The 27,389-nt window shown below is 42.0% G+C and overlaps 2 protein-coding genes across 2 annotated transcripts in view; one reads left to right on the forward strand and one right to left on the reverse strand.

Annotated features, from left to right (window-relative positions):
• LOC147451515 (uncharacterized) overlaps positions 1–10,092 on the forward strand; it is an 11,028-nt gene extending 936 nt beyond the window's left edge. The window contains exons 2-6 of the mRNA XM_086520404.1: positions 19–144; positions 8,518–8,604; positions 8,883–8,948; positions 9,549–9,605; positions 9,733–10,092. Of these exons, the coding sequence (XP_086376530.1) occupies positions 19–144; positions 8,518–8,604; positions 8,883–8,948; positions 9,549–9,605; positions 9,733–9,924 (528 nt within the window). The 3' untranslated portion in view covers positions 9,925–10,092. The remainder of the gene's footprint in view (positions 1–18; positions 145–8,517; positions 8,605–8,882; positions 8,949–9,548; positions 9,606–9,732) is intronic.
• Positions 10,093–13,105: 3,013 nt separating this feature from the next.
• LOC147451516 (abscisic acid receptor PYL8-like) lies at positions 13,106–14,461 on the reverse strand. The gene is made up of 3 exons (XM_086520405.1): positions 14,137–14,461; positions 13,521–13,736; positions 13,106–13,418 (listed from the first exon to the last, which is right to left on the reverse strand). Exons 1-3 carry the CDS (start codon positions 14,257–14,259, stop codon positions 13,227–13,229), a joined length of 531 nt encoding a protein of 176 aa, XP_086376531.1. The 5' UTR covers positions 14,260–14,461; the 3' UTR covers positions 13,106–13,226.
• Positions 14,462–27,389: the final 12,928 nt, after the last annotated feature.

The raw sequence follows: 27,389 nt of genomic DNA on the forward strand, positions 1-27,389 counted from the left end.
TTTTCATGTCGTGCTCAGCCAAGTGATCATGGCGACGATCAGGAGAGTACGATGTCGGCTAAGAAAGCAAGGCTTGGGCCTGCTGATGATCAGCACTGCAGTAATGCGGTGGACCCATCTCAACTTCAATCCCTAATCAGTAAGGTGAGTCAGCAATTAGCGTAAGCTCTTTTTCATTAACTTCAATATTCAATCCTTAATTATCCTTTGAAGTAGGCTGGGTAAACTCGTCACTTTCTCTTTGTCAAGTTACCAATTTGATTGATCAGAAATACATACATGATCTGGCGCACTACTTCTGTACAAAGGCCCAGCAATTAATAATCCGCGAATGAACCTTTTGTAATTAAATTAATATGAACTATGATCCCACATCACCCTTAGGAATATATGACTCTGCATGGGCTTATATAAGCTCAAGTACTCCTAGTTATAGGAAATTAGCCAGCCTCCCATTACAATAGCTTTGCAGTCAAGTCTCATATGACACTTAATTGGGCCCCTTTGAAGGAGGCTCAAATTGCCATTGTTTACACCTAATCATGCATGGGTTTGCAAATGATAGCAATGATTTCAAATTGATCCACATATTTGAACTTTAGGGTTTGAACAGCCCAGTGTTCATTCAAGTACCCTAATGGATGCTATCAAATATGGCATGCAGCTTACATGTGTACTTCTAGATGCAGAGATTCTTTCCGTCTTCCTCCGCGGCATGTTGTTTTGCACATCCAGAGCAACTAGTCTTTGCCTGGTCATAACTATCTCTTTTATTGACCAAACTCTTTAAATTTAGTGTTCTAGATACCATACTAGTGAAGGGGATCGGGGAGCACCATAGACGGAGAGTGAGCGAGAGAGAAGGAGACACACGACACAGATATGGGTGGGGAGACTCAAAAGAGTGAGCAGCCCCCTATACACTTATGCTATGTATAAGGTATACAAGTCAGTGGGCGCCCAGACTCTGGGCGGCCGGGCAAGGCACAGACGCCTATACCCCAACAACCTCCCACTTAAAGGCGACTTGTGCCTTTAAGCAAGAGAACCTAGTCTAAAGACTACAAAAGGCAAGAGAAAACCGCTCTCAACCGATGCCCACTGGCTGGCTGTGATCGTGTGCATCCGGCTGTCCTGCTCCCGTGTAAGTCCATACACCACCAGACGTACCGCACACGTACTGCAAGTATGTACGCAATACCTGCATATCTCCCTCGTGCACTATACCATCATCAATCAACAAACGACTGACAACCCCAACTGCAAATGCTCCCACTACAGCTACGATATCTGGTCTCAAGATCAACATCTCATACATGAGACCACCGAATGCCGATGCAATGCTAGCGGGCCCTGCTAGCTCTACGGAGCATGCATCAACATATATATTCCTGGCAATAGGCATCTCTGACTGACAAGGCGTGTCAGCCACATGCATCTCTTGACTGTCCACAAAAGACGCATCAACCTGTCGTGCAACCTCAGAGCAAACCAGCTGCTCTAGGTGTCTGCTGGAAGACATATCCTGCACAACTATATCCCCATGGTCACTGTCGAGCATAGAAAGGAATGATTGCATAATCGCTGACATCTCAGTCTCCTCTGCAATCATCCACTGCAAACATGACCACTCAATCCGCTGTGACTCACTAGAGCTCTCATGCTCTAACTCCGTATGCATAGACTCTTGCACAACGTCCTCCTGTCGTGACTCACTAGAGCAAGACCGCTCTACCTGTCTATCCTGCATAGAAGTATCTCGCACAACTGACTCTCTGCTTTGCTCGGTCACTAGCAAAGCATGCATGTTTGACTCTGTCACCTCTCTGTGTGACTGCTCAAGTTGTGTCCCAACTGTGTGCACAATGAGCTCACTACTCTGCACTCCATGCAAAGCACCCTGCAACCCATGAGCAAAAGAGACTCGCCTGCTCTCTCGCTCTCTACCTGGCTGCATGATCACAGAGACAACACCGTCTCTCCCGTGATCCACATGCAATGGGTAACCTGTACCACTCCTGGCACCTCTCACAATCACTAGCGAACCCAAATGCATCACAAAAGATCGCTCAAGTGGCGATACCCGACATCCACTATCCCGTAACTGTCTGACTGAGATCAAATCCTGTCTCAAATCTGGCACATAACGCACATGACGCAGGCTAAATCTCATACCAATGGGCAAGGACAAACATACGTCTCCTGCACCCTCAATGTCATACACAACACCATCAACGATGTGCACACAACCAAGTCTCCCACTAGAAAACGTGCTAAACCACTCACGATGCGACGTGACATGGAAAGTAGCATCTGAATCTAGTAACCAATGTGAAGACAATGTGTAATCCGATATGTAATCCGTAGACATAAGATCGTCTGAAGACAAGCTAGATGTAAATGTGACATCGCCGTCACAAGCATACTCAGTGACCACCGTATTGATCTCACTAGCATCTGTCATGCCCAAATTTGCATCACGCATCTGTCGCCTCCGTTGTCTCAAACGCCTGAAACATCGACGCCTAATATGCCCTCTATGTCCACAATGCAAACATGTCAAGTCTCTATGCCGTCGAGACTTGCGTGTGGGACCAATCTCTCCCATGGACATAGAAGTGGGACTAGACTTCCCTGTAGACATGGATGTCGCATACATAGCATGTAAACTCTGCCATAAAGCATGAGTTGTAGTCTCCCTCGAGACCTGCCAGTAAATAGACTCAACCAAATGCAAATGAATCGTAGACATAGCTAACTCATCAAGATCCTGCGAATCATCATCACGCATAGACTTGGGCTTCGCCGATAAACCACGCAAGGGTTTATCCTGCCCCAAATCTACCAATGCAACAAGCATATGCTCCTTCCAAGCAACAAAATCTGCACCATCAAACTGTGTCAGACCATAACGCTGGAAGTCAAATGAAAAATCAGCCATAATGCTCGCAAAAGAGCAACCAACAATGAGTAGCAAATGTCAACCAAATCAGCCCTAAACTGGCTCGAATCGCATCAAACAAAAGTCTGCAAATATGGCTGTAAAATATGGCTGCAAAACAGCCCCAAAATTCAGCTCTTAAACAGCTGCATAAACAAGTCACAAATGTGTCCCAGATCAGCCTACAACTGAGCCATACTTGGACACCTGCAAAGAGGAAACAATGGCTGAAAATTCAGCACCCAAATAAGACCTCAAACCTGCCTGTAAACTTGTAAACCTGTAGCTGAAACCTGCTGAAAAACCTCAAGCCATTAGTGCTCGAATCCGGCTACCTAGCTCGTAGCCACACAAGCATACATCACAATACTCACTCTTGTGAGTGTGCCAAGATAAGTGTACGTCTGTCAAACCCGTGAGCTAATCACCAAGCCCACAATGTGCGGTATCGATGCATACACACGCACAAATCTCCCACCTGCAGAGAACACCGTACGCAAATGCTGAGTGTAACCCGCAATCTCTACCTAGATCGCATAAATGATACGCATAAAACTCCTGGGAAAATTTCGCCAGAGTTTTGACGCACAATGGCTATCAACACAAAATAACCATTGTCCTGTAAGCTCAATACAATGAGCAATCAATGCGCATCAAACTACACTCAATATACATGCATAAGCTCTGCAAACCTGTGTCCAACAAATGCTCACAAAGAGTACCACAGGTGATCATACATGTCATCCATAACCAACCTCTGCACTTGCTCACAAGATCTACTGCTCACCACATAAGCATACATAGAGCATTACCCGCTCAAACACCATGTATGCAAGCCACAACACTGCAGAAGAACCACTCAACTGCAACTGGCAACACCTGTGGGAGTACTAGACTCAACCTGTACCTGGGAGTCAAACCCGATCTTGTAACACCTCATATGTGCCTGCTACCTGCAATGTACACGGGTAAGCTGTCTGCAGCAAAGAAAACAACAGAGCCCAAAACTGTCATGAAAAACAGTCTCTGTGTTTTTAATTTCAGACCTACCTGCACTCCGAATCAGAAAACAATTCCTTCTACAAAGTCGTAGAGCTCAAAGCCAGCTCCATTTTGAACCAAAAAGTTTTGGAATCGGAGCTCTGTAGCTCAAGTTATGAGCAAAACAGTAGACTGCTGTCAAACTGCCAAAAACTGAACGACTTTCTTCTGTGCTTCTTTGAGCTCATAGAAAGGCTCAAACTCACTTCCCACCTCAATGCGTGAGCTGAATGCATCAATCTCACAATGCTTCCATGTCTATGGAAGCTCCAAGCTCCAACCTGTCGCCGATGTAGCCGTTGCAAAGCTTGCCCGAAGAGGGAAAATGATGTACATTGTGGGCTGATCTGTAGAGGAACTCTGATCTGTGAGCACTAGGAAGCTCCTGAGAGCTCTCCTGCAAGCCTCTGTATGGCTGTCCACAAACCTCCTCTATTTCTTTGCTCAGATCTGTGACCTCTCCGCCATAGCTGACGAGTTCATCGCGAAGCCGTCCATCTACGCTCTCACACTTGTCGCTCTGATACCAATTGAAGGGGATCGGGGAGCACCATAGACGGAGAGTGAGCGAGAGAGAAGGAGACACACGACACAGATATGGGTGGGGAGACTCAAAAGGGTGAGCAGCCCCCTATACACTTATGCTATGTATAAGGTATACAAGTCAGTGGGCGCCCAGACTCTGGGCGGCCAGGCAAGGCACAGACGCCTATACCCCAACAACTAGTGGCACCTTTCTTACCCCATTGTTGGAAAGGCATTTTAACAACTTGTGATTGATCTTTGCTTCTCAATGTTGTCTATAATAATATTCTAAGACCCGACTCTAAGGAAACAAGAACTTTTTTGACACATTAAGTCACTTTTGGATTTTTGATATTTATCATTAATTAAAGGTTTCTATCATGTATTGCTCGCTCTCGTATCTAAAGTCGCTTGATCTTTCTCAAGTGGTTGCTTTCCTCAAGATTTGTGATTGATCACTGATCACCTCAAACTTCTGCACACTACTAGGCAAACACATACTAACAAACAACAAGTAATTTTACTTCTAGTGTTCCAAAAGCCTAACAAGGCATAATACTACAATATATTTGGACAAAATTGGCACAATCAGTACATTACGATAACCAACTAGTTCTATACAAAATAACCTACAAGCAAACTTGTAGAAATATATAGAGGTAGTAGTTAAGGGTGAAGGAGGCGGTGGCATGTGTTGCGGGGGCGGGGTAAACTCTCCCTCGCCCATACGGTCTCTTAGGGTAAAGGAGCCTACTAAAGGACATTAAAAAGTTATGTTTCAATAGAAGGAAATAGAATTTGGGATCATTATATCTCCCACTTAAATAATGATCTTAAGTAAATTCAATGTGAGAAGATTGCTCAATTCAAGATCTTTTTAGTATTCCAAAGCTAATTCCATCATGAATCCTTAACATTTCCCTAAAATATTTATATGACCGCGTTTCGCTATTCGCTCCTTCACCCTATAAGCTTCATGCTAATTTTGGAATTTTTGAAAGCTAATCTCCCACTTAAATAATGATCTTAAGTAAATTCAATGTGAGAAGATTGCTCAATTCAAGATCTTTTTAGTACTCCAAAGCTAATTCCATCATGAATCCTTAACATTTCCCTAAAATATTTATATGACCGCGTTTCTCTATTCGCTCCTTCACCCTATAAGCTTCATGCTAATTTTGGAATTAGATACCATTTGGAGGAATGAAAACTATATTCTTCTTGAATAGGACTTGCCATTACTTTTTGATGGGGGACACCAACTAGGAATTAATAAGAAAATTTGCAATCATTTTTCTTGTACATTGATTTCCTCTTGTCTTACATTCTAGGAATCAATACTAGAAACCTTATCATCAATACATAGCGGTAAGTGTTTTTCTTTTGGCGAATTGCAAAATGTATTTAAAAGAAAATTAAATGTTACAATGGACCTCAAAGGAGGGGAAAGTGGTCATCCTAAAAAATGAATCAGAGTTTCAGAATATTTGTTGACATGAGAAGTCTCTCCTTGCAATACAAACTAATCATCGTCCTACACCAGACTTGCCATTGAAATTGTTTTTGGACCGTCTGTAGAGCGGATCCTAGGACATCCTTTATACTAGCAGTATAAAAGATAGAGAGCCTGTTAAGCTCAAAAAGAAGATTCTGATGAGAAAATTGTCTGTTGCTCATGCACAAAGCATCATTTCTTTGACACCAGCAATGCCAAAGATAATTGCTTCTCCACATGTTCCACAATGGAATGTCCATGTACCTACATTCTCCCAAGAGAATCTCTTTAATGGAAGATGAATTGTGACAGCCTTGCTATGAAAGGCAGATGTTGGGATGGAGGTGGGACAAGTGGAGCGAGGCACAAAAAAACTTTTAAAGAATCTCTCCTTGTATAAAGGATGCGATGGTGAGGCTTGCAAAATAGTCCGACCATCGGCCCTTGTCTTATGTCATAGTGCCCAATGAATTTCTATAAATGCATGAATCCTAGCCTACTTGTGGTCACTCTTGTGGCAATCTTACAAGCATAAATCTTTTGCCCCACATTGTGAAGCCAGATTAGTGTGGTAAATAAACTCTTGGTTTTGAGGATATTATGAGGAACTTATTCATGATCACTAGGAAAAAGGCATGCAATTAAATGTCTTGGCTTCTGTGAGAATGAAACGTGACTTGTGAGTTTTGGACTCTCATATCGAACTCACAAACTATGCCTAAGTTGTTGTCACATAAGTGACGCATTTTTGGTAAGTAATACCAATTTGACAACCGTATCTGAACTTCCTAAGTACTGGACTATACCAAACAATTCAAACTCTTTGCCTTTTTGAAAAAGATATTGAAACCACAAGGGCACCATCTACTCACAAAGCTACAAAAAAATTAGTACTTTGTGAGTATACAAAGTCTCTAATGAAAAGATGAGCATGTGCTCTGGCATGTAAAAATGGAGAGAATCCGTTACAAGGCTAGATTTAGGTGGTTTGACAATTTGTGTTGGTATGATTCATGAAGTTGGCCGCAACTTTGAAAATATCATTTTTTTTTTTGGTTTTTTTTTTCCTTTTAACAAGGTGAAGCTTCATGGAAGCCTTCTAAAACAAGAGAGGCTCATATGAGGACACAAAGCTAGGGAACGATTCATTGTTTCATTACGCTAGGTGAAGGTTCATGTTGGCATTTCAAAACAAAGAAAGCCTAAAGGAAACGAAGTGACGGGGAAGAGTACAACCTTCCAAAAAAAAAAAAAAAGGGCATAGAAGGCTCCCCATAAACCCTCTAAATCAAACTTTAAGAAAGGGGCCTTTTTAAATGTAAAGGGCCCTATAAAAATCCCTTTGTGTGCCCATAAGCCCTTCAACAACAAGTTTACAGTCGTTTGCACCAAAGAATTGGGAGTACTCTTTCTCTTTTTGACTTGTTGATCTCCTATACCAAGTTATAAAAGCGTTTCTCAAGTGCAGTGCAGGGGGTAGGGGGTGGTTGAAGGACCCCCTACATTTTGAGAGAGACATTTTAGGTGAAGGGCCCTTCACTTTTGTGGAGGCCTATGAGGCTCATATTAGTTTTTTCAAGGGCCTCATAAACCAAAGGGAGGACAAGGAAGTCACATGATGCCTTAAATGAAGGGACTTACTTGTAGGCCTTCCCCTTCTCCCTTAAGGCATGTTATAGCATGCCAAAAACATGAAAACAAGGTTAAGTTCTATCATCTATGTAGGCATTCTAGGCACATGAGGCATAAAATGCAAAAGCATTTCATTTTTTATATGCTAATAAATCATTCCAAGAGAATGTGTACAGAATGTGTACAGCTTTCTTCCTTTTACTTTAGGCTCTAAGGGCCTGTTTGCACGAGTTGGGATAAAACCCCTGTTGCTCTCGTTTTAACGGCTAGAATCTATTTCACATGTGAACTCTTCAGCAGTCTAGGAGGCAAGGGTAGAAGACGTGGTTTGTCCACTGTGCCGAAATTGTTAAGAGTTGGGTCTTGCAAGCCTCACTTGCTTGCGTTCGCAGGCAAGGGTGGAACTTTGCATGTGCGAAACTACTCTTAAGGCATGCTTCAACATACGAGAAGAGAGGGTGGCATACAAGGTGACCAAAGAAATGCGAACATGATTGATTATTTTTTGCCGTAAAGGGCGAGAGAAATTTTCTATTAGGTAGAGAACAAAATTACATTGCACCGATGTATCTTCCGCATGGTAACTCCGAGCTAATAGAGACTTTTACAAAATCTTTCATAAAATTACAATTGCTATTGTGTCGAGGACAGGGCTACATACAACATTAGTGATTATTAATGAGCACCCTTGCCCGTTACAATTTAGTAATTTCACTAGTCTTTGGGGGATTGTAATGCATGATGTGAAGGGCACCTCACATGTTTATCTATAAAAGAACCGGGAAATTCCCCTTCAAAAAGAAACCAACCAAGGCATGTTTTAGGTGTTGGCAAGGTTTTGAAGCTTATCTTATTGTTGATGGTACTATATAATTGTGGGTAGGTGAATCAAAGCCAATCAGCTCGGTCGAAAGAGAAGCTGGGAGAGAGGATCAACGCGCTTCAACAATTAGTGTCCCCCTTTGGCAAGGTACCTACGCTCCTTGCTATTATTACTCCCACTACCTACAACACTAGCAGTCCACATCAATCTCTCTCTCTCTCTCTCTCTCTCTCTCTCTCTCTCTCACACACACACACGACAGGACACGTGTAGTGATTGGACACGGCCTGCAAAAATGTCAGCGCAAGCGGCAATTTGAGCATCATGATGACGAAGATTCTGTAGTTTTTATGGACATTCGAGTTCGAGATTTTTATGGTTGTTTGTTGTTCACTTTTTTGAACTTTGTGTTTTTTGACTAGCAGACAGACACCGCATCTGTGCTCTCTGAAGCTATTGGCTACATTAAGTTTCTGCAGGAGCAGGTTCAGGTACAGACCAGTGCCCCCCCCCCCCCCCCCCCCCCCCAAAAAAAAGAGAGCTTTAGTGTATGTTTAACCGGAGTACTCTCTCTGTTTCTAGAGTATAATTTCCAAAACTGCAAACGTTTACGGGTTTTCCCAAGGCAAACTCGGAATCTAGCCAATATTTTAGCCGATTAAACACACATTAAACCTCTGTCTTTGGCGAATACTGCTCTTAAGGACCCTAATACTACTTTTTTTGCAAATACTGCTCCTAAGAACCCTACCAAAAGCAGCCAAAAAAAGAGGTTTAGTGTATGCTTAACCTGCTTAAATCTCGGCTAGATTCTGAGTTTGCCTTGAAGAAAACCGGTAAAATTTTGGCTACATTCCAAGTTTGCCTTGAAGAAAACCTGTAAAATTTTTGCAAGTTTCAGGTATCTGTCAAATTTTATTCTAGAGTACCCTTTTTTTTCTCTGGTTGGGAAAGGTATTTATGGCAAGCCCTGCTTATGAGTAGAAGCAAATGGCGTTTTTGTGTTCTTACAGGCTAGAATTGGAAAAACCAGCTGCATTTGCACTTTATCCTTGAAATGGTTGCTGCAAATTCTCTTATGTTATGTGCAGGTGCTGAGCTCGCCTTACATGAAGAACACTAGCACCCTCATCGCCAATAGCCGGCAGGTGTGTGTGCCTCCCAATTGTACTAGATGTTGTGCAAGCTTCTTTCTCCACTTGAATAACTGATGACGGCCACACACGGGTGCAATGGCTCTGAGCTTACACAATAATAAATGCTGCTTGTTGTCAGGACATAGGGGCAGATAGTTCATCTGATCTGCGAAGTCGGGGGTTATGCTTGGTACCAGTTTCATGCACAATGAGTGTTGCCAACAACAACAATTTCAACATTGGAGCTGATTACTGGGCTTCAACACCAACTTTGAGCAGCACGATGGGAAGTAGTGCCCCCAACACCGTTCGCCACTCGGCCACTTCATAAATATGCAAAAACTCACCTCCTGCTGAAATGAGGCTTTGATAGTTTATTGCATGTCAAATTTTGCCAATCCAAGGCTGGCATACCGCCTTTTCATACTAATTGGTGGGCTCACCACATACTTATTAACAAAGTCAATGGAGTAGAAGTCGTAAGCACTTACTTACTACTCATCTTGTGTGCTGAAAAAGGTAAATTTTTCTTTTGAATGATTGACTCCACAGAAGTAGTGATTAATGTAGTAATTAATGTGCATGTGTAAGTGCATAGATAACAGACTAAGCATGGGTGGCATTAATGTAAGATGCTCTAAAATTGAAATCTTTGTCGAAGTTGGCAATGCCAAAGCGCAGGGTTTAATGGAGAGAATCTAAGGGGGAGAGAATTGCTCTCAACCAGCCAACCACAGCAATGAATTCATGATTATACATTGGGGATTGGGTGTGCTCATATACCACCCAATACAAAGTTGCCTTGCCTAGAATCATGTCAAATAAGTAAAATAATAACCTATAAGACATCGAAAACTGGGATCAACTTAGGTATTTGTTTGAGATGCATACACTTTTAACACCCTCTCTAGCTCATAGTGGACATACGTAAGAAGAACAAGTCGATGAAGAATAAATACCATAGGCATTCAAGCAGTGGCCGTTATCGAGTACACCTCGGATTTGCTACCATAAGCTTGTCACCTAGAAAGAATGCCATCTCTAGCTCTGGTTGCTTGAAAGTTGAATCGAGATCGCATTGCGTCCAAGAATCACCATTTGTGAATTTTGAACATGTCCATGCTTTCTAAGATAATACTCTTTGAACACATGCCCATAATCCCGGCCAGCAATAATGGATTGTGCGCACATCCATAGTGTTTTGTACACATTGGTTTCTTGCTAGATGCAATGTGCTTTGAACTTTTGACGCACAATTCAAACATCGTTGAGTTGAACTGATAAGTCTAAATCAAGTAGTATTGCTATTGTAGAGTGTACCACATGGTAGGCGTTTGTTGAATCCTTTGCAGAATCATTGTTATTATTGTCATCATCATAGTTGTTTTTGCCTTTGTCCTTTGTCAAGCTGTTGCCTTTGCCTTTTTGTAATCTTGAAACAAATGATCATGCCTTTTAGAGTTATAAAAACATCTCTTGGATTTCTTTGAAGGAGCAAGTGCTTCTCTACCTTTTTCTAGGAACTCAAACCTTATCTTAGTGATGAAGACCATTAAGAGCTAAAATCATCGAATTCTAGTTTTTCCTTCATGATTTACAAGTGTAATGACCTTTTCCATGGTTTCTTACTTATCAAGCCATTTTGTAAGGATCAGGATAACTAATTGAGTACTAGTCAATCCACTTCTAGGGTTGATCATGGATCACCTTTGCCTTTATTAGAAAGAATGGACGGAACTTTGGGCTTTAAACTTGATGAAAATTGTCCAAGAAGGGTGATCACTCAGATTGTAGAGCCTTGAATGCATTTCATTGACAAATTTCAAAGTTTGCACAATTGGATAGATTTCCTTCTTGAGTGCCTATGCAATGGCCAATCTCGCCTTCACATCACTTACATCCGAATCAACACATGATTTGAGATATTCATTATCTTAAAGTTGGGTTCACCTATTGCTTCCAGCCCTCGTGAGTCACACCTTCATGTTGTTGATGATGTCCCATAAGCCATGCACAGTAAACCATAGTTTCATGATCAAATTGCGATGAGCATAGTTGTCGTTCAGTTTGTCACTAATGTTCAAGTAGAGTGGAAGCATTGTGGCAAAAGGGGTGGCAAGCGCTCTTCCCCCCACTCCATAGACTTAGCCAACCAATCAATCACAGCTTGTTCCTTGCATTTGCAAAGACTTGCCAAAGTATAAGCCGCCTTGTACGTTTCAGACAACTCATGTGAGAGAACCCCTCGAATGAGTACGTCTCAAAATGTTGGTTGAGAGGTGCCTCCTCTGCGTTGTCATTGTGAAGCGTGTCTTGAACTGTAGGGTGAATAGCCGTTGAGCATTGGCCAAAACATTTCGAAACACCGGGAAAAGGGATGTAGAAGAGCTGTCTGGTCATTATGTCTCAAAACACATGGAAAGAAATAAGTCCCTAGATCTCATGTTTTACAACACATTACACATGCATCCAGGCCATTAGCATGAACGCATTCAGTTGGAATGCTTGAATGATTCAAAATGCTGGAAATGACAGGCTCTTCTTTGCGAGCTAATCCTCATAAGATCAAAGAGCCACTTGCTCAGATACTATGTCAAAGTCGATGATGTGGAAGTGGAATGAGAGAGAGAGAGAGAGAGAGAGAGAGAGAGAGAGAGATCTAAACCAACCAACCATCCAAGGCAATGAATTTATAATTTACAATGGAGGTTTGGGTGTGCTCATATAATACCCAATAGAAATCTCCCTACCTAGAATTATGTCAAATAAGTGAAATAAGTATCTATAAGACAAATTAGTAACTAGGATCACATTAGGCATTCAATTGAGATGCATAAACTCACAATCTTAAGCATCTGCCATGTTTCTTTCTTGACTTCAGGAATGCATTGTCTTTTATACAGTTACATGTAACCTTTGCAAATGTTAAATACATGCAAAATGCACGTCACCCAGTTGATAGTTGTGATATACCTGTCCTCCGAGGTTTCAAGGATGCTCCCCTTAAAACTCCACAATGCAAAAATCCTTATCGACGCTGCCGAGATTTAGGCCCAAGTAGTCAAATTTGGACACCATATTTCGTATCCCTAAATTCCATTTACCTTCTGAGAAATGAGATGAATTTTTAAGAGAACTATCACCTACAATATTCCACAACCACGAGCGGCCTTCATTCAAGCACCTCCCCCCACTTTGGAAGTGTGGATTCATATCGCTTTGCAAGCTTTGGAAAATGTGGCGCTTATCAATTTTTCCAATGTGGGTTTGAACATACCTTGTTACTTCTAACATTCAGCACCAAAAAATGCTTAAGTTCCTAAAAAGCAGAATTTCATATGCCAAGCTGTTTGAAGGCTGAGTGTAATTAACATATTTAGCCTCCTTTGTAAAGAGGAAAAAAAAGGTTTCACTAGACTAGATCTGAAACCCACAAAGGGAGTATGTACAACATGAAAGTAGTACATTCACTGTGCATTCCTTCACTGTGGCTGTCCAATGCGGCGCAAAAATAGCCATAGCATAGCGAGTTGCATTCCACAAGAGTATAATTTTAGCATACAGGTATAACTTAGGGCTTGCAAGGAGTAAACAACAATGGACCTCAACACTAAATGGCTACATATAGGTAGCTCATCCTGAGCGCACCTTTTCGCATATGTCAGCAAGCGTCTTTAGATTACATTTGATTAGTGCCTCCACAAAAAACTTGGCATCATCTTTGGTGTTTCCGTCAGGAACATCAACTGAGAAAGATTCTATGACGAGTGTGCCCGGCTTCCCATTCATAGTTTCAGGGTGCAACGTGACCACCGACTTGTAGTTCTAAACAACAGCATGTAAAAATTGCTAGGCATTAGGCACTTCTCTTCAGAAAAAAATGCATTACGTGCGCAAATCGAAATAACAGGAAACTTCATTTCTTACTCTGAGGCGATGATCCCCTCCAAGAACTCTGTAGCACATGATGTGCTGCTCATCATCAAGCATTTCTAACATCTCTAAGCTGGTAGTGGCAGGCAGCCCTGAAATGACACACACTTCACGTATGTTGCCTGGCCGGACATCACCATGCATGATACAGCTCTTCACAAAGGTCTTGTAATTCTGGGGCTCATCAAACTTCCTCACTGTGGACCATACCTACAAAACCAGATCAATTAGTTTTCTTTAAGAGAGACCGTCATCGTCAGCGACGCTAATGGACAAACCAGCGATAGTCAACGTCATCAATGCAATGGAATCACAACTATGATAATTATCTCTGCCGAGCCATAGGTAAAGAAAACACATAATAACCCACCACAAATGCTGGATTAATTAAGGAAATCCCTCTTAATGCTAGCAATCAAAGGATTGGCAGTTACGGACACGTAGAGGATGATGCATCTGTAGTGATGGGGCTGCCAGCACAGGGGATTGGAGAACAAAGCACAAAGCCCACATGCATGTCACAATGATCTCTCTCTCTCTCTCTCTCTCTCTCTCTCTCTCTCTCTCTCTCTCGCGCGCGCACGTGCGCACACACAAGGGAAGGACTTACGACATCTACAGGAGCTCGGATTCGCTTGGAGAGTACAGAAGAGGCCTGATGCTCCAGGGTTTCATGGTGGTGACGTTGGGCGATGTATTCCCCCTCTAGCAGAGCAGGGTCTGTGTTGGTCATCTTGGTAATTAGGCAACCCACCTTGGACGGGCACACACTAACACCACTCTACTAGTATCATAGTCCACACACCACAATTCCAGTACTTCCGTAGACGTGCAGTGGCTTCTTTCAATCATGCTCCACAGTCCCGCCCCATCCTCGCAGCTGGCTCTTTAAAGTTCTCTTAAAACACCACGACGTGTCGCTCCAACATTAAGAGAATTTTCTGCTCAAAGAATCCTCACCTTACGCTAGCGTAAACAAGTGATGAAATCACAAGGCCTTGGCCCGCCTATTAAAGCGAGCATGGACACCCTCGTCACTATATGACATTGGCGAAGTGAAGGGATCAACGATGGAGGTTATTATGTCATTGATCAAACTTGATCTTGCAAAAATATTAGGGCTCCCCTTGCATCGCAGATGCACTTCGCCTCTTGGATGTCCCACCTCAAGGCACTCTACCTTAACCACTAGGGCTAGCTCGCATCGTTGAGCATTATAGGAGGCCGTGTATATAAAAGTCTTGCCTCCCCTACTGCGGCGATCCGATGTCCCAAATCTCGTCCATCTTACAGATTGAGGTGCAACCGTTGATCCCTTTACTCAACCCTCGTGTCACTTTTAGACGAAGCAAGGACACCAAAAAACATTTCCACTTGATAATTATAGGGCTTTCACGTGACGAGTTTGCAAACTATCCCGAAAAATTTGACATTGCATTCTCATGTGACCCAAAAGTAGGAAAACAAGTGAAAAAGTCACAATGGCTTTCTAAAACAATAAGAAAGTGATAAAATCATTAGGTTGAGTTTAACTAAAGTTATACAAGGTGAAGCATTGTTTTAGAATATCTCTTTTATTAAGGGACTAAGTTTCCTCCTTGCAAAGAAGCAAACACGAAATAATAGTCGAATTTTTGAATCTATAAGATTGTTGAACTAAGTTCTCACATATTTCACCATTTTTTTTTTCCTTTACCATGGTTTGCTCATTTTATATATATATATATGTGTGTGTGTGTGTGTAAAATAAATAAATATATGTGTGTGTGCGCTTGTGTTTGTGTGTGTATGTATGTATATATATAAAATTTCCTAGAACTATGCAAGGTAAAACTTCACTTTAGCATTCTAAAAGAATAAAATGCAAGTGAAGGCAAGTCATGTAAGTATATGAAATGAAAGATGAGATAGAAAGATCTATTTAATATTTTAAAATAAATGTAAGTATATGAAATGAAAGATGAGATAGAAAGATCCATTTAATATTTTAAAATAAAAATAACATTTAAGATAAGTCTCAATCATAGCTGAAAGCATTGAAAGTATAACTAACTCAACCCTTCTCTAAGGCTTCTTTTACAAAGCCAAAAATGTTTTGTTTTTGTAAGCCGCCCATGAAAAAGCCTTCACTTCTCAAACTATGCAAACTTATGCAAAATGAAACTCATCCTCCACTCATTTATTCTCTCATTCCTCCCTCAAATGGAGAATATTGGTTTTGAAAGCCTTCACTTCTCAAACTTATGCAAAATGAAACTCATCCTCCACTCATTTATTCTCTCATTCCTCCCTCAAATGGAGAATATGGGTTTTGAAACACACTGTGTGGAGGAGCTCTAATTGAAAACAACAAAGTTATTGTTGGTAGACACCAATGTCCTTGTGGACAAGGCTCATCAACATCTTTTTGGACTAAATAATAGTACTTAGTAAAGGATTGGATTTTGGGTGCATCTATGGATCATTGGAATTAGTGTCACATGGCAAGTTAATGATAATAAATCTTTTCATTATTATTTTTTTAAAGCTTTTGTGAGAGAGTGTTGACATTTGTGTACCTTTTTCTTTAAAGATGGACATTGAGTATTGTATCAAATATTATTTTTATATTTTTAAGAATATTGTAATCTAAATAGCTCATTGTTACACTTTTTTTTCAAAAAACATAATATTTTATTGTAATACCATATGTTTTAAAATACTAGTCACTTTCTATTTTTCTTTCTAACAAAGAAGCTTTTTATTATGAAATTATTCTTAATAGCCTTATGTCGGCCATAGTGAATTTTCACATTGTTTTCTTTCTAACCACATACAAAAAGAGCACACATAAGTCTTCTGAATTTCAAATCAAAATTTTCTAGTTGCAAAAGGCTATAGGGGGATGGTATTCAGAGGGTGCAAGTTGTGAGTTGTTGATAGAGAGTAGGACCTTGGACATGTGTCCTCTTAGTTTTGTAAAGATTGAGTCTTCTTTTTTGCTTTCTAAAAGAAGTCTTAGAGGAGAGTTACCTTAGGCGTACTTTCAATGTTTTCAGTGATGATGGAGACTTATCTTAAATGTTATTTTAGTTTTATAATAGTAAATGGATCTTTTTGTTTCACTTTTCATTTCACATCATGACATGTCTTGATTTTTCTTGCATTCTATTGTTTTAAAATGTTAAAGTGAAGCTTCACCTTGCATAATTTAAAAAATTCTATAGATACTAGTACGACCACCCTCTCTCTCTCTCTCTCTCTCTCTCTATGTAGTCGAAGGGTACACAAACTAGATCAAGGAGGTGCAACCACGTGTCGGGGGGAGGGGAGTGTGGAGCAAAATCCTTTCTCTTTTTATAAAAGTATAGAAGTATAGATATACGCACACATACATACATACATATATATATATATTTATATTTATATAGACATACACACACATACATATATATTGATGAGTTCTTTTTATTTCACATTTCATTCCACAGTATCGATTTTTCTTGCATTCTATAACTTAATTCTAGTCAATATTTGGGAAAGCCTCTTTTATTAAGTGGCCATTGGCTGAGTTTTCTCCTCACAAAGAAGCGAACCGGACATACTAGCATAAATTTTAAAATTTTTAGGATTTTTGAACTATTTTCTCACATATTTTACCGTATTTTCTTCCCTTTACAATGGTTTGCAACCGGTTAATCTCGATTTTGAATCGGCTCAAGCTAAGCTTCAAGCTAAGCTGAGGCAATCCTTTCTCGAACAACGATTCTATTTGAACTCAACCTAATGATTTTATCACTTTCTTATTGTTTTAGAAAGCCATCGTGATTCTTTCACTTTTTATACTGTAATGCGTCTTTGTATTTAAAGTTTCATTTGACTCTCTTGTCCTTTCTTTGCTTTACAATTATTTTACATTGTAATTTGTTCCCTTTATTTAACACTCATTGACTTTCTTTCTCTTTCCTAGAAACTACCTCTATTTAATATCTCTTATTTTAATTCCATGTGCTAAATTGTTTACCTTTTTCACTTGCTAAAAAGGACTTAGAGACATAGATAGTTAAGCGTGCAGTTTTTTTTCTGGGCAATGCCTTTTCAAATGGCTGGATTATAGATACCTGGGAAGTCGAGCCCTCTTTAGGTTTTTCAATAGCATGTTGATTGGCTTGCAAATGGAGGATGATCGACCTTGATGATGTGGATGTTGCTTTCATGCCAACGTTGTTTGGTGTATGGGATTCACTGCCCAGTGTCCTCCATGCATTGGTATGATTTATTGTTGCTCGCATGCTAGTGTATTGACTATTGCAGTCGACATGCTGGTATGGCTACTGCTCATATGCTGCTACAGTCCCTTGATCAATGCATTGGTATGATTTATTGTTGCTCGCATGCTAGTGTATTGACTATTGCAGTCGACATGCTGGTATGGCTACTGCTCATATGCTGCTACAGTCCCTTGATCAATGCATTGACTACTGCCAAGCATGCCCTTCGTGTTTAGGCAGGGTTGTGTAGAGAATCCCACTAAGATCAAGGTGTAGTTTCATGATGTCATGTCACTAGCAAGCAAGAGTTGAGTGGAGGGATGGTAAGTGTGGCCTTTAATGGCTGAGTCGCACCTTGGTGAATGGGGTCAGTGGGGAGAAGGAGTCACAGGGGTCGCGCCCAGTGGGAGTGGGATGAGAAGAGAACTTTGTGGAGATAATTAAGCTAGCTGCATGGCTTTCCATTGATAGATTTTTTTCTACAAATGAGGAGAGATGGGCTCACGCAAAAATATAGCTTAATCCCTCGAGAACGTGAGGTATTAACACAAAGCTAACTGGGTTTCTACTTTCATGGAGGAGTTTTCTCCTTTTCTGCTTTTGGAGAACTCCCTCTTCCCACTACCCTGCTCGCGCAGAGTGCGACTCACCTCTAAACTCACAAATTCTTGGATGGTAGAAGAATCAATATAAATATCTAGAATGACCATAAATATCCTTTCCACGACCTCAACACCTACAACCTATTTTAATTCTCAAGTTGGTCTAAGAGTGCTCTCTCTCTCTCTCTCTCTCTCTCTCTCTCTCTCTCTCTCTCTCTCTCTCACACACACACACACACACACACACACACACACACACACACTTGTCATGTAGTAGGGAGGACTGCACAAGAGGCTGGCATAGTGCATGCCCACTCCATGGTGATATTTTGATGATAGATTTGAAAGTAGCCCCCAAAGTTACGGTCATAATAATTTTGATGGACTCTTGCTTGAATGCATATGCAGATGTACTCCTTGATTTGTACAAGCATCTAACAAAGGATTTTCAAATAGCAAAGACATACTTCCCTCATCTGGGTCATATTCTTAAAGCTTCAAAAGACCTTTAAACTTCATAGTTTTACATCATTTCTTGAAGCATGGGTACTCATCCTTTGTGGTGTTAGTTATGTAGCCTCTTTAGCTCCGATCCTCAACATGATCTAACACGGGTCTTAATAACCCCCCAAGCGACGGGATCTACGACCAAGAAGTGCAGGCACAAAAGCAGAGAGACGCGAATGTCGATTGGGGAAGAGTAAATAAAGGCAGCAAAAGTAAACAAGAACTGGGAGGGGGCAATAAACTTACTTTATAACCAAGTGCGTTCATAGTGGGTTCAACCAACCACACACGCTTGTGTGGTTAGCTCACAAACCTCTCAATGGCGAGATTGTGGGTTCAAATTGACGGGCCTCATTCAAACGTTGACCTTTTGTGGACCCTCCATTCGCCTCAAGATTTGTGTGCCACTTTCTCGATCGTAAATCTCATCGCTTGGGGGTCATCAATGTTGAGATGTCGAGCTCTACACCTTGAGCTGGCATCCACTACGGGTCTTGGCCGCTTACGGCATTTACTCACTGGCGCGTTAGGTGACCGACATGGAGGATCTCTGCCAGTGATTCTACAGCTGGACTACACTTATAGTGCCAGCCTAGTACGCTTCTAGCGAGTTCACACTTAGTGACCGCATGTACATATGTGCTACTTTTTCAGCTTTAGCACTTAGTCATTTTGTACTCTCTTTTCTGTGAAGAAGAAGAAGAAGCTTTCCATCTCTGTGTGCTTTGTGCTTGTCTTGTGTAGCTCTCTTGCATCCTCATTCTTTACATGGTATCAGAGCCTGGTGCAGGCAAGAGAGGCTAAGAGAGCAAGAGCATCACAATCATTTCGTTCGCAATCCACGACCAGATGCCGAAGGCGCCTCGCGCAGCGAAAATTTTTTTAGGGGTTTTTCGCACAAGTTTCTGAACAGGTCTCCAAAGTGCAGTATACAGAGATTTACTGTACAAGTACAGTGGTTGTGAAACGCTTGATTGTGGACACTCATTGAGTGTAGAAAGCGTTACAGGAACCACGATAGCAGGTTCAGCAGATTTGCAGGTTTTTGCAGATTGCAGCTATTTTGTCTTAGTGCTTCAAGATGTCTGACAGTTTCAGTCAGATTGTTACTGAGAAGCTTGAGAAAAATAACTACCCTGCATGGAAGTTCAGAATAACAAATTTCCTAAAAGGAAAAGGTTATTGGGACTATGTAGAAGGAGACAATGAAAAGGAACCAGAGATTCCCGAGGCAAATGCTACAGCAGAACAAAGGAAAGCTTTGAGGGACTCGCAACAAGGCCAGAGCAAAGTGATGTATTGGCTGTCTATGAGCATCACAGATGGCATGATGGGCTATCTACAGGATGCTGAAACCCCCGCCATTGCATGGAGAAACTTAAGCAGAGTGTTCGAGGTGAACACCAAGGCCAGGAAGCTTCAACTAAAGTCGGAGCTAAATCAGGTTAAGAGGAACAACCTCTCAATCAATGATTATGCCTTGAAGATCAAGAGTATCATTGAGGCTCTCGGATCTATTAAAGTCTCAGTGGAAGACGATGACATTGTCCGTGCATGCTTGAATGGTCTAGGAGATGAGTACGTACATTTTAGGTCTTCCATGAATACAAGAGACGACATCCCCGTGTTCCAAGATTTGATTTCTATGCTTATTCTTGAGGAGAAGAACCTTGACACATCTTCTTCTCATGGCAGAAATAATTCTGAACAGGCCTTCTATTCTAACTCCAACAGAGGTAGAGGTAGAGGTCGTGGTCGAGGCCCAAGGGGTTGCAGGGGCCAATTTCTGGAAGGTCAATCAAATCAAAACAATACAGGTGGCAGGGGAAACCAGTCTCAAGGCAGGGGGAGTCAAAGAGGTCGTGGTGCAGGATCAAGCAGGCAGCAACATACTCCAGATAGTAGAGAATGTTGGACTTGTGGTGAAAGAGGTCACATGTCACGTGACTGTCCAAAGGGAAAAGCAAGTAGAAAGAGAGAACAGGGCAACTATGCATCTACTAGCAGAGATGCAGATGACAGCAAAAACGAGCGCATGTTTGTTATGCAGCATGTAATGAATACAATGACTGCAGAGAATTCCACCCAAGATGATGTTTGGTATGTGGATTCAGGTGCCTCTAATCACATGACGTCTCGTGGAGAGTGGTTTAGAGATATGCGCAAACCAGATGTGTCAGGCTATGTGCAGACAGGAGATGATACAGCTCACCCCATTGCTCATGTAGGGGACATACCTCTAAATACGAAGAGTGGGAAATCAAAGTACTTAGGAGATGTACTTCATGTCCCAAACATTACAAAGAATCTTGTTTCTGTTGGACAAATGGTTGAGCAGGGTTTGCAGGTTCGCTTCAATCCAAATGGCTGTTATGTAGAAGATTTCCAGAATGGCTGTAAGCTGATCACAGAGGGCAAATGTGTGGGCAGAATGTTTACGCTGAATGTAGACATGCCTGAGGTAAAAGCTGCATTATTTTCACAGGGCACAGGTGTTGTGGCTGATGTTGACATTTGGCACAAACGCATTGGCCATGTCAATGAGCAGAGATTGCGCAGCATGCAATCAAAACAGATTGTAAAAGGTTTGCCCAAATTCAAGGTGGATGCTATGCATAAAGTGTGTGCAGCATGCCAGTTTGGAAAACAGTCAAAGGGCTCATTTCCACATGAGCGCAATGTATGTAAAAGGCCACTTGAGGTGGTGCACACAGATGTTTGGGGTCCAACCGATACTACAAGTATACATGGTTGCAGGTATTATGTCTCTTTCATTGATGACCATACAAGGAAAGTATGGGTCTACTTCATGCGTAACAAAAGTGAAGTGTTTGGTCACTTTCAAGACTTCAAAGTCATGATTGAGAAGGAGACAGATATGCAAATCAAGACATTGAGGTCAGATGGAGGGGGAGAGTACTTCTCCAATGATTTTTCAGATTTTCTGCGAATGCATGGTATACACAGGCAGTTTACATGCAGATATACTCCACAGCAGAATGGAGTCGCAGAAAGGAAAAACAGGCACATTGCAGAGGTTGCACGTGCATTGATGAATGAGAAGAACATGCCTCATCATTTCTGGGCTGAAGCTGTAAATACAGCTGTGTACATTATGAACAGGACACCTACAGCTGCGGTGCATGATGTAACACCTGAGGAAAAATTTACAGGTACAAAGCCTGATTTGGCACACTGGAAAGTGTTTGGCTGCATAGCTTACGTGCATGTACCAGATGAGTTGCGTAGGAAATTGGATCCTAAAGCAGAGAAATGTATTCTTGTGGGATATTCCCTTGAACAAAAGGGGTACAGGTGCTACAATCCTACTACACGAGAATTACGAGTGAGCAGAGATGTAGTCTTTGATGAGATGAGCAGCTGGTACAGTAATGCACATGGCACTATTGGGGCTGATGTAAAAGATGATGTGGTTGTACAAAATGTGAGGCCACATTCACAGGTTTTGAGTGGACCACAAGAGTCCTCTTCTCGTGGCTCTGTTGAGAAACCATGGAATGGTAGACTACGTACGCAGGTTACTCCACCAACAAGTACAGGGAATGTATCACGAAAAGGAAAGGAAAAGGTTGATGAACCTCCCTTTATGGTTGATGCATCATCAGGTTTTTCACATGTAGACATGGATTCAGATGGTTCTGAACAAAGTCTTGATGAGGAATTTGGAATTCCGGCTGTCAGGACACCTGGTGTAAGGAAAGTACAAGAAGATGCTAGAGGGCAAAGGAGTGACCAAGGACCGCGCAGATCTAATAGAGTCAGAAATCCAGTTCAGAAATTGACTTATGATGGGTATCTAGAGCATCACCAAGTCTACATGGCTAAGGTGATACAGGATGTGGAGCCCACATGTTTTGAGGATGCAGTTGGAAATGTGCATTGGGATGATGCAATGAATGAAGAGATGGCTGCATTGGAAGCAAATGACACATGGGAGTTGGTGCCATTGCCAAGTGGCAAGAAATCTATTGGATGTAAATGGGTGTATAAAACCAAGCATAAGGCTGATGGTAACATTGAGCGTCACAAGGCAAGGCTGGTCGCAAAGGGTTATGCACAAACGTATGGCATAGACTATGAGGAGACCTTTGCTCCAGTGGCAAAGATGACGACTGTGAGAGCTGTCATAGCAGTGGCTGCATCTAGAGGATGGATTATGCATCAAATGGATGGAAAGAATGCCTTCTTGAATGGTGAGTTGCAAGAGGAAGTGTATATGGATCAGCCACCTGGTTATGTCGATCCAGGTTACCCAGATTATGTATGCAGACTTCTCAAAGCTTTGTATGGGTTGAAGCAGGGCTCTAGAGCATGGTATGACAGGATTGCCAAGTATCTTGTCAGTATTGGTTTTAGGAGAGCTCATGCTGATCATTCACTCTATGTACGTGAGAGTGATGTGGGGATTGTGGTCATTACCATATATGTAGATGACCTTATTATTGTTGGTGACAATGCTATGGAGATTGACCATGTGAAGGGTCTTCTCAAACAGGAGTTTGAAATGAAAGATTTGGGCGAGTTGCGCTACTTTCTTGGCATTGAGGTGATCAGGACTCCAGAGGGTGTATGGCTGTCACAGAGACAATATGATTTGGACATGTTGTCAAAGTATGGTATGGCTGATTGTAAGCCGATTTCCATTCCCTTGGATGTGAATGCAAAGCTGAGTGCAGAGAAGGGTGATGTTGTTGAGGATGTCAATATGTACAGGAAGATGGTGGGTAGTCTAATCTACTTGACTATCACAAGGCCAGACTTGAGCTACACAGTAGGCTTGGAGAGTCAGTTCATGCAGCTTCCGAGGAAGCCACATTTGGATGGAGTACGACGCACACTTAGGTATGTGCAAGGGACTCTTGACTACGCATTGTTCTATGCAGCAGATGCACCATTAGCATTGTATGGGTATACAGATGCAGATTGGGCAGGTAGCATTGTTGATAGGAGATCTACGAGTGGCTTCATGTTCTCTTTTGGGAGTGCTGCTGTTACTTGGAGCAGCAAAAAGCAGCCTACGGTTGCTTTATCGAGCACAGAGGCCGAGTACAGAGGTGCAGCAGTTGCGGCGTGCGAGGTAGCTTGGCTACGCACATTACTTGAGGACTTGGGAGTGCAGGTGGACCAACAGATTGTCATTCATTGTGACAACCTCAGCAGCATGCAGTTGGCTAGGAACCCAGTGTTCCATGCTAGGACCAAACACATAGAGGTCCATTACCACTACGTTCGAGAGCGAGTGTTGGCGGGCGACATCGACTTGGTCTACGTCAGCACAGAGGAGCAGATAGCGGATATCTTTACCAAGGCCCTCGGAGATGAGAAGCTTCGACGTTTCCGGACTATGCTTGGACTCTGCGACATGCAGAGCTCGAGGGGGAGTGTTGAGATGTCGAGCTCTACACCTTGAGCTGGCATCCACTACGGGTCTTGGCCACTTACGGCATTTACTCACTGGCGCGTTAGGTGACCGACATGGAGGATCTCTGCCAGTGATTCTACAGCTGGACTACACTTATAGTGCCAGCCTAGTACGCTTCTAGCGAGTTCACACTTAGTGACCGCATGTACATATGTGCTACTTTTTCAGCTTTAGCACTTAGTCATTTTGTACTCTCTTTTCTATGAAGAAGAAGAAGAAGCTTTCCATCTCTGTGTGCTTTGTGCTTGTCTTGTGTAGCTCTCTTGCATCCTCATTCTTTACAATCAAGACCCCGTGTTAGATAGTGTTGAAGCGCTCCGATGGAGAGATATCATTGAAAGAAAGGTGATTATTCCCTTATACAATTCAAGTTGTGTCATCATTGTGTAAGCACCCCTACTTCTCCAACTACAAGCTTGTAGTGCTACTTGCACGTTAGAGTAAGGTAGTACTTCCATTTCATGTAACTGCTAGCTTGTTAGCATTTGAGAACTTACTACATTTGTCTCTCGTTATCCATTGGCAATCTATCGCTTCTTTCCACGTTTCAAGAAAAATTTTCCATTTTCTTGATGCAAAAATAGTGAAGTCCACCTATTATTGCAAAAGCTTATGATGAAAGAAATACAATTATGGTACCTCTCTTAGGATTGATGCGCTCCATCTCCTCATGATGCCAAGTGTGTTGCTCAAGGGGAATCAACAATCATTGAGTCCTTTGCATTTTACCATTAGATTTGTGACATATTTTATCATGATTGTTACAACACAATTTTATTATTTTATCATTTTAATGCCACAATGACAGTACGACTTACATCTATCCTTTCAACACATCATAGTATGACTTAAATATATACTTCACAAGATATGCAAGCTCCATAGAACATGCCCCCGCGCCCCGCCCACCCCCACCCAAGTTTTAAGTGCCACGGGGTCTCAACCATGGGTTCAATGGCTCTTGTGCAAAACCAAGGGTGCTCACAAATCTCGATCCTCGACGCGTAAACATTAAACTGGAGATCTTGAGTTTAGTTTTTATGGTGGGGTCCACAAAAACTAAACTCAAGATTTTGAGTTTAGTTTTTATGTCGAGAGCTATTGTTTTAAGTTTAAGTTATGAAAAAACACATCTATTTCAAGAAAGCACACGTAAGCGTGATGGTTCAGTCAAGCTAGTGGTGAGTGTTCAAATTCCGGTTGGGGAAGCAAGGGCATCCCAAGATTAGGTCCCCCATGACTTGTAAAAACTAAACTTGGGATATCGAGATTAGTTTTGAAAAATCTAAAGGGGAGTCCCCCCCCCCCCCCCCCCCCCCCTAAAAAAATATATATATATATCTCTCTCTCTCTCTCTCTCTCTCTCTCTCTCTCTCTCTCTCTCTCTCCCCGTTATGAAAACTCGTCATTCTATAGTATCATAACCTTAAGCATCACAACACCACATTTTATTGGTCTGCCCAAAGGGCTAAGGCCATAGTGATGTGTTCCCTTTTTGTTAGTGAAAAATATCATATGTATTTTTAAAAATTAAAATAAAGAATAAAAATGGTCGATATCCTTTTGAGTGGTTCTGGAGAGCATGGGTTGAGTGTCTTTTGAGTGGTTCTCGAGATGATGGGTTAGGTATCTAGTCAAGAGTGGTTGCAAGATATTGACATCTTTATGATAATATCATGACAAGAAAGAGACTACATTCTAACAACACAATCCACCTTTTCTTGACAGGTGGTTTCAGTACAGGAAAAACCTTTACTTTGCGTGCAATCGTCCAAGACCTAGTCCGGCACTATGCACCTTTGATAGAAGGCAACATTGAACTTACAGCAACATTGTTGATGGCGTATATAGGCAAAGCAGTGTGTAATCTTGGCGGCATAACAATTCACTTTGCATTGCACCTCCCATTGATGATAAATGAGATGGTCCCTCTTTCCAATGATACTCTCAATGAATTATCCTAAGTGTACACAAACCTCAAACTAGCTGTCTTTGATGAGGCTTCCTTGATAGGCAATAGACTACTACGAATTATTGACACAAGACTCCGAGCTATAAAGCATACACACAACGAACCCTTCGGTGGCCTAGGGTTTTCTTCTATGGTGATCTTTGCCAAGCAAGCCCTGTTTGTGATCTGTGCGCTCCTTGCCGCACTGTCGAAGCAAGGGACTTGCCAATACACCGTGTGCGAGCCACAAACGGCTCCAAGCACACAACAAGCCTAAACTAGCAAGCTCAAGAAAACAAAGGGTGTGTCACTCACCGCTTTACGCTCGCCTTCGTGGTGGATTCCTCGTCGCGATGAAGAAGAAGCTGCAGTCGTGCCGCGCTCAACCGCTTCGCCGCCGTCGTGCCTTCGTAATGCTCGATCGCACACTCTCTCTCTCTCTCTCTCTCTCTCTCTCTCTCTCTCTCTCACACACACACACACACACACACACACACACACACACACACAAGGAGGTGAAGAAGAAGAAGATGGAGATGGAGATGGAGCAAGAGCACTCTTCTATTGCACAAATGAGAGAATGAGTAAAAATTAGGTTTAGTTGGCTTTTATAGGAGCTCACCCCATTCACACTTGGGCGCCCATGCTTAGCCAACTAATCCCTTGAATGTCCCAGTTAAAGTGCGCCTCTCACCGGCAATCACTCTTACCCTTTTCCTATTGGTCCGACAAGCCCGGTACCTGACTCTAAATAATACAACGTTTATAGATCATAGGATGTCCGTGTGCCGTGAGGGTTAACATGCCCCCCTTCCTGATGTAGATTCCGTCCTCGGAAGCTATTGAGTTGAAGCTGGTTCGTCGAGGTGGAAGAGCATTTGAGATGAATGTCCTTAGCCTTCTTTAGTCACTGCAAAATCAAACAACATTGGCACAGTAATTGCATTCTCTTAAAAAGCATATGCAGTTTTAGGTAGACAAATTGATTGGTCAAAGAATTTCAAACAATTTGTTAGCAATGAACATCAAATTGCAATGTAATCAAATGCATAAACAGATGTAAAGGTAGAAAATTAAACAAGTCTGGGGTCGCTAATTTGACGGTCGAAA

The sequence above is a fragment of the Adiantum capillus-veneris genome, chromosome 9 (assembly GCF_014529385.1).
Source record: "Adiantum capillus-veneris isolate H3 chromosome 9, ASM1452938v2, whole genome shotgun sequence".
NCBI lineage: Eukaryota > Viridiplantae > Streptophyta > Polypodiopsida > Polypodiales > Pteridaceae > Adiantum > Adiantum capillus-veneris.

Bases quoted from the DNA above. Each gene is read 5' to 3' on its own strand.
- LOC147451516 (XM_086520405.1), bottom strand. From the start codon at position 14,259: ATGACCAACACAGACCCTGCTCTGCTAGAGGGGGAATACATCGCCCAA. The intron at 13,737-14,136 runs GTAAGTCCTTCC...CTGGTTTTGTAG, and splicing joins TCCGAGCTCCTGTAGATGTC to GTATGGTCCACAGTGAGGAA. The intron at 13,419-13,520 runs GTAAGAAATGAA...GCTGTTGTTTAG, and splicing joins GAGGGGATCATCGCCTCAGA to AACTACAAGTCGGTGGTCAC.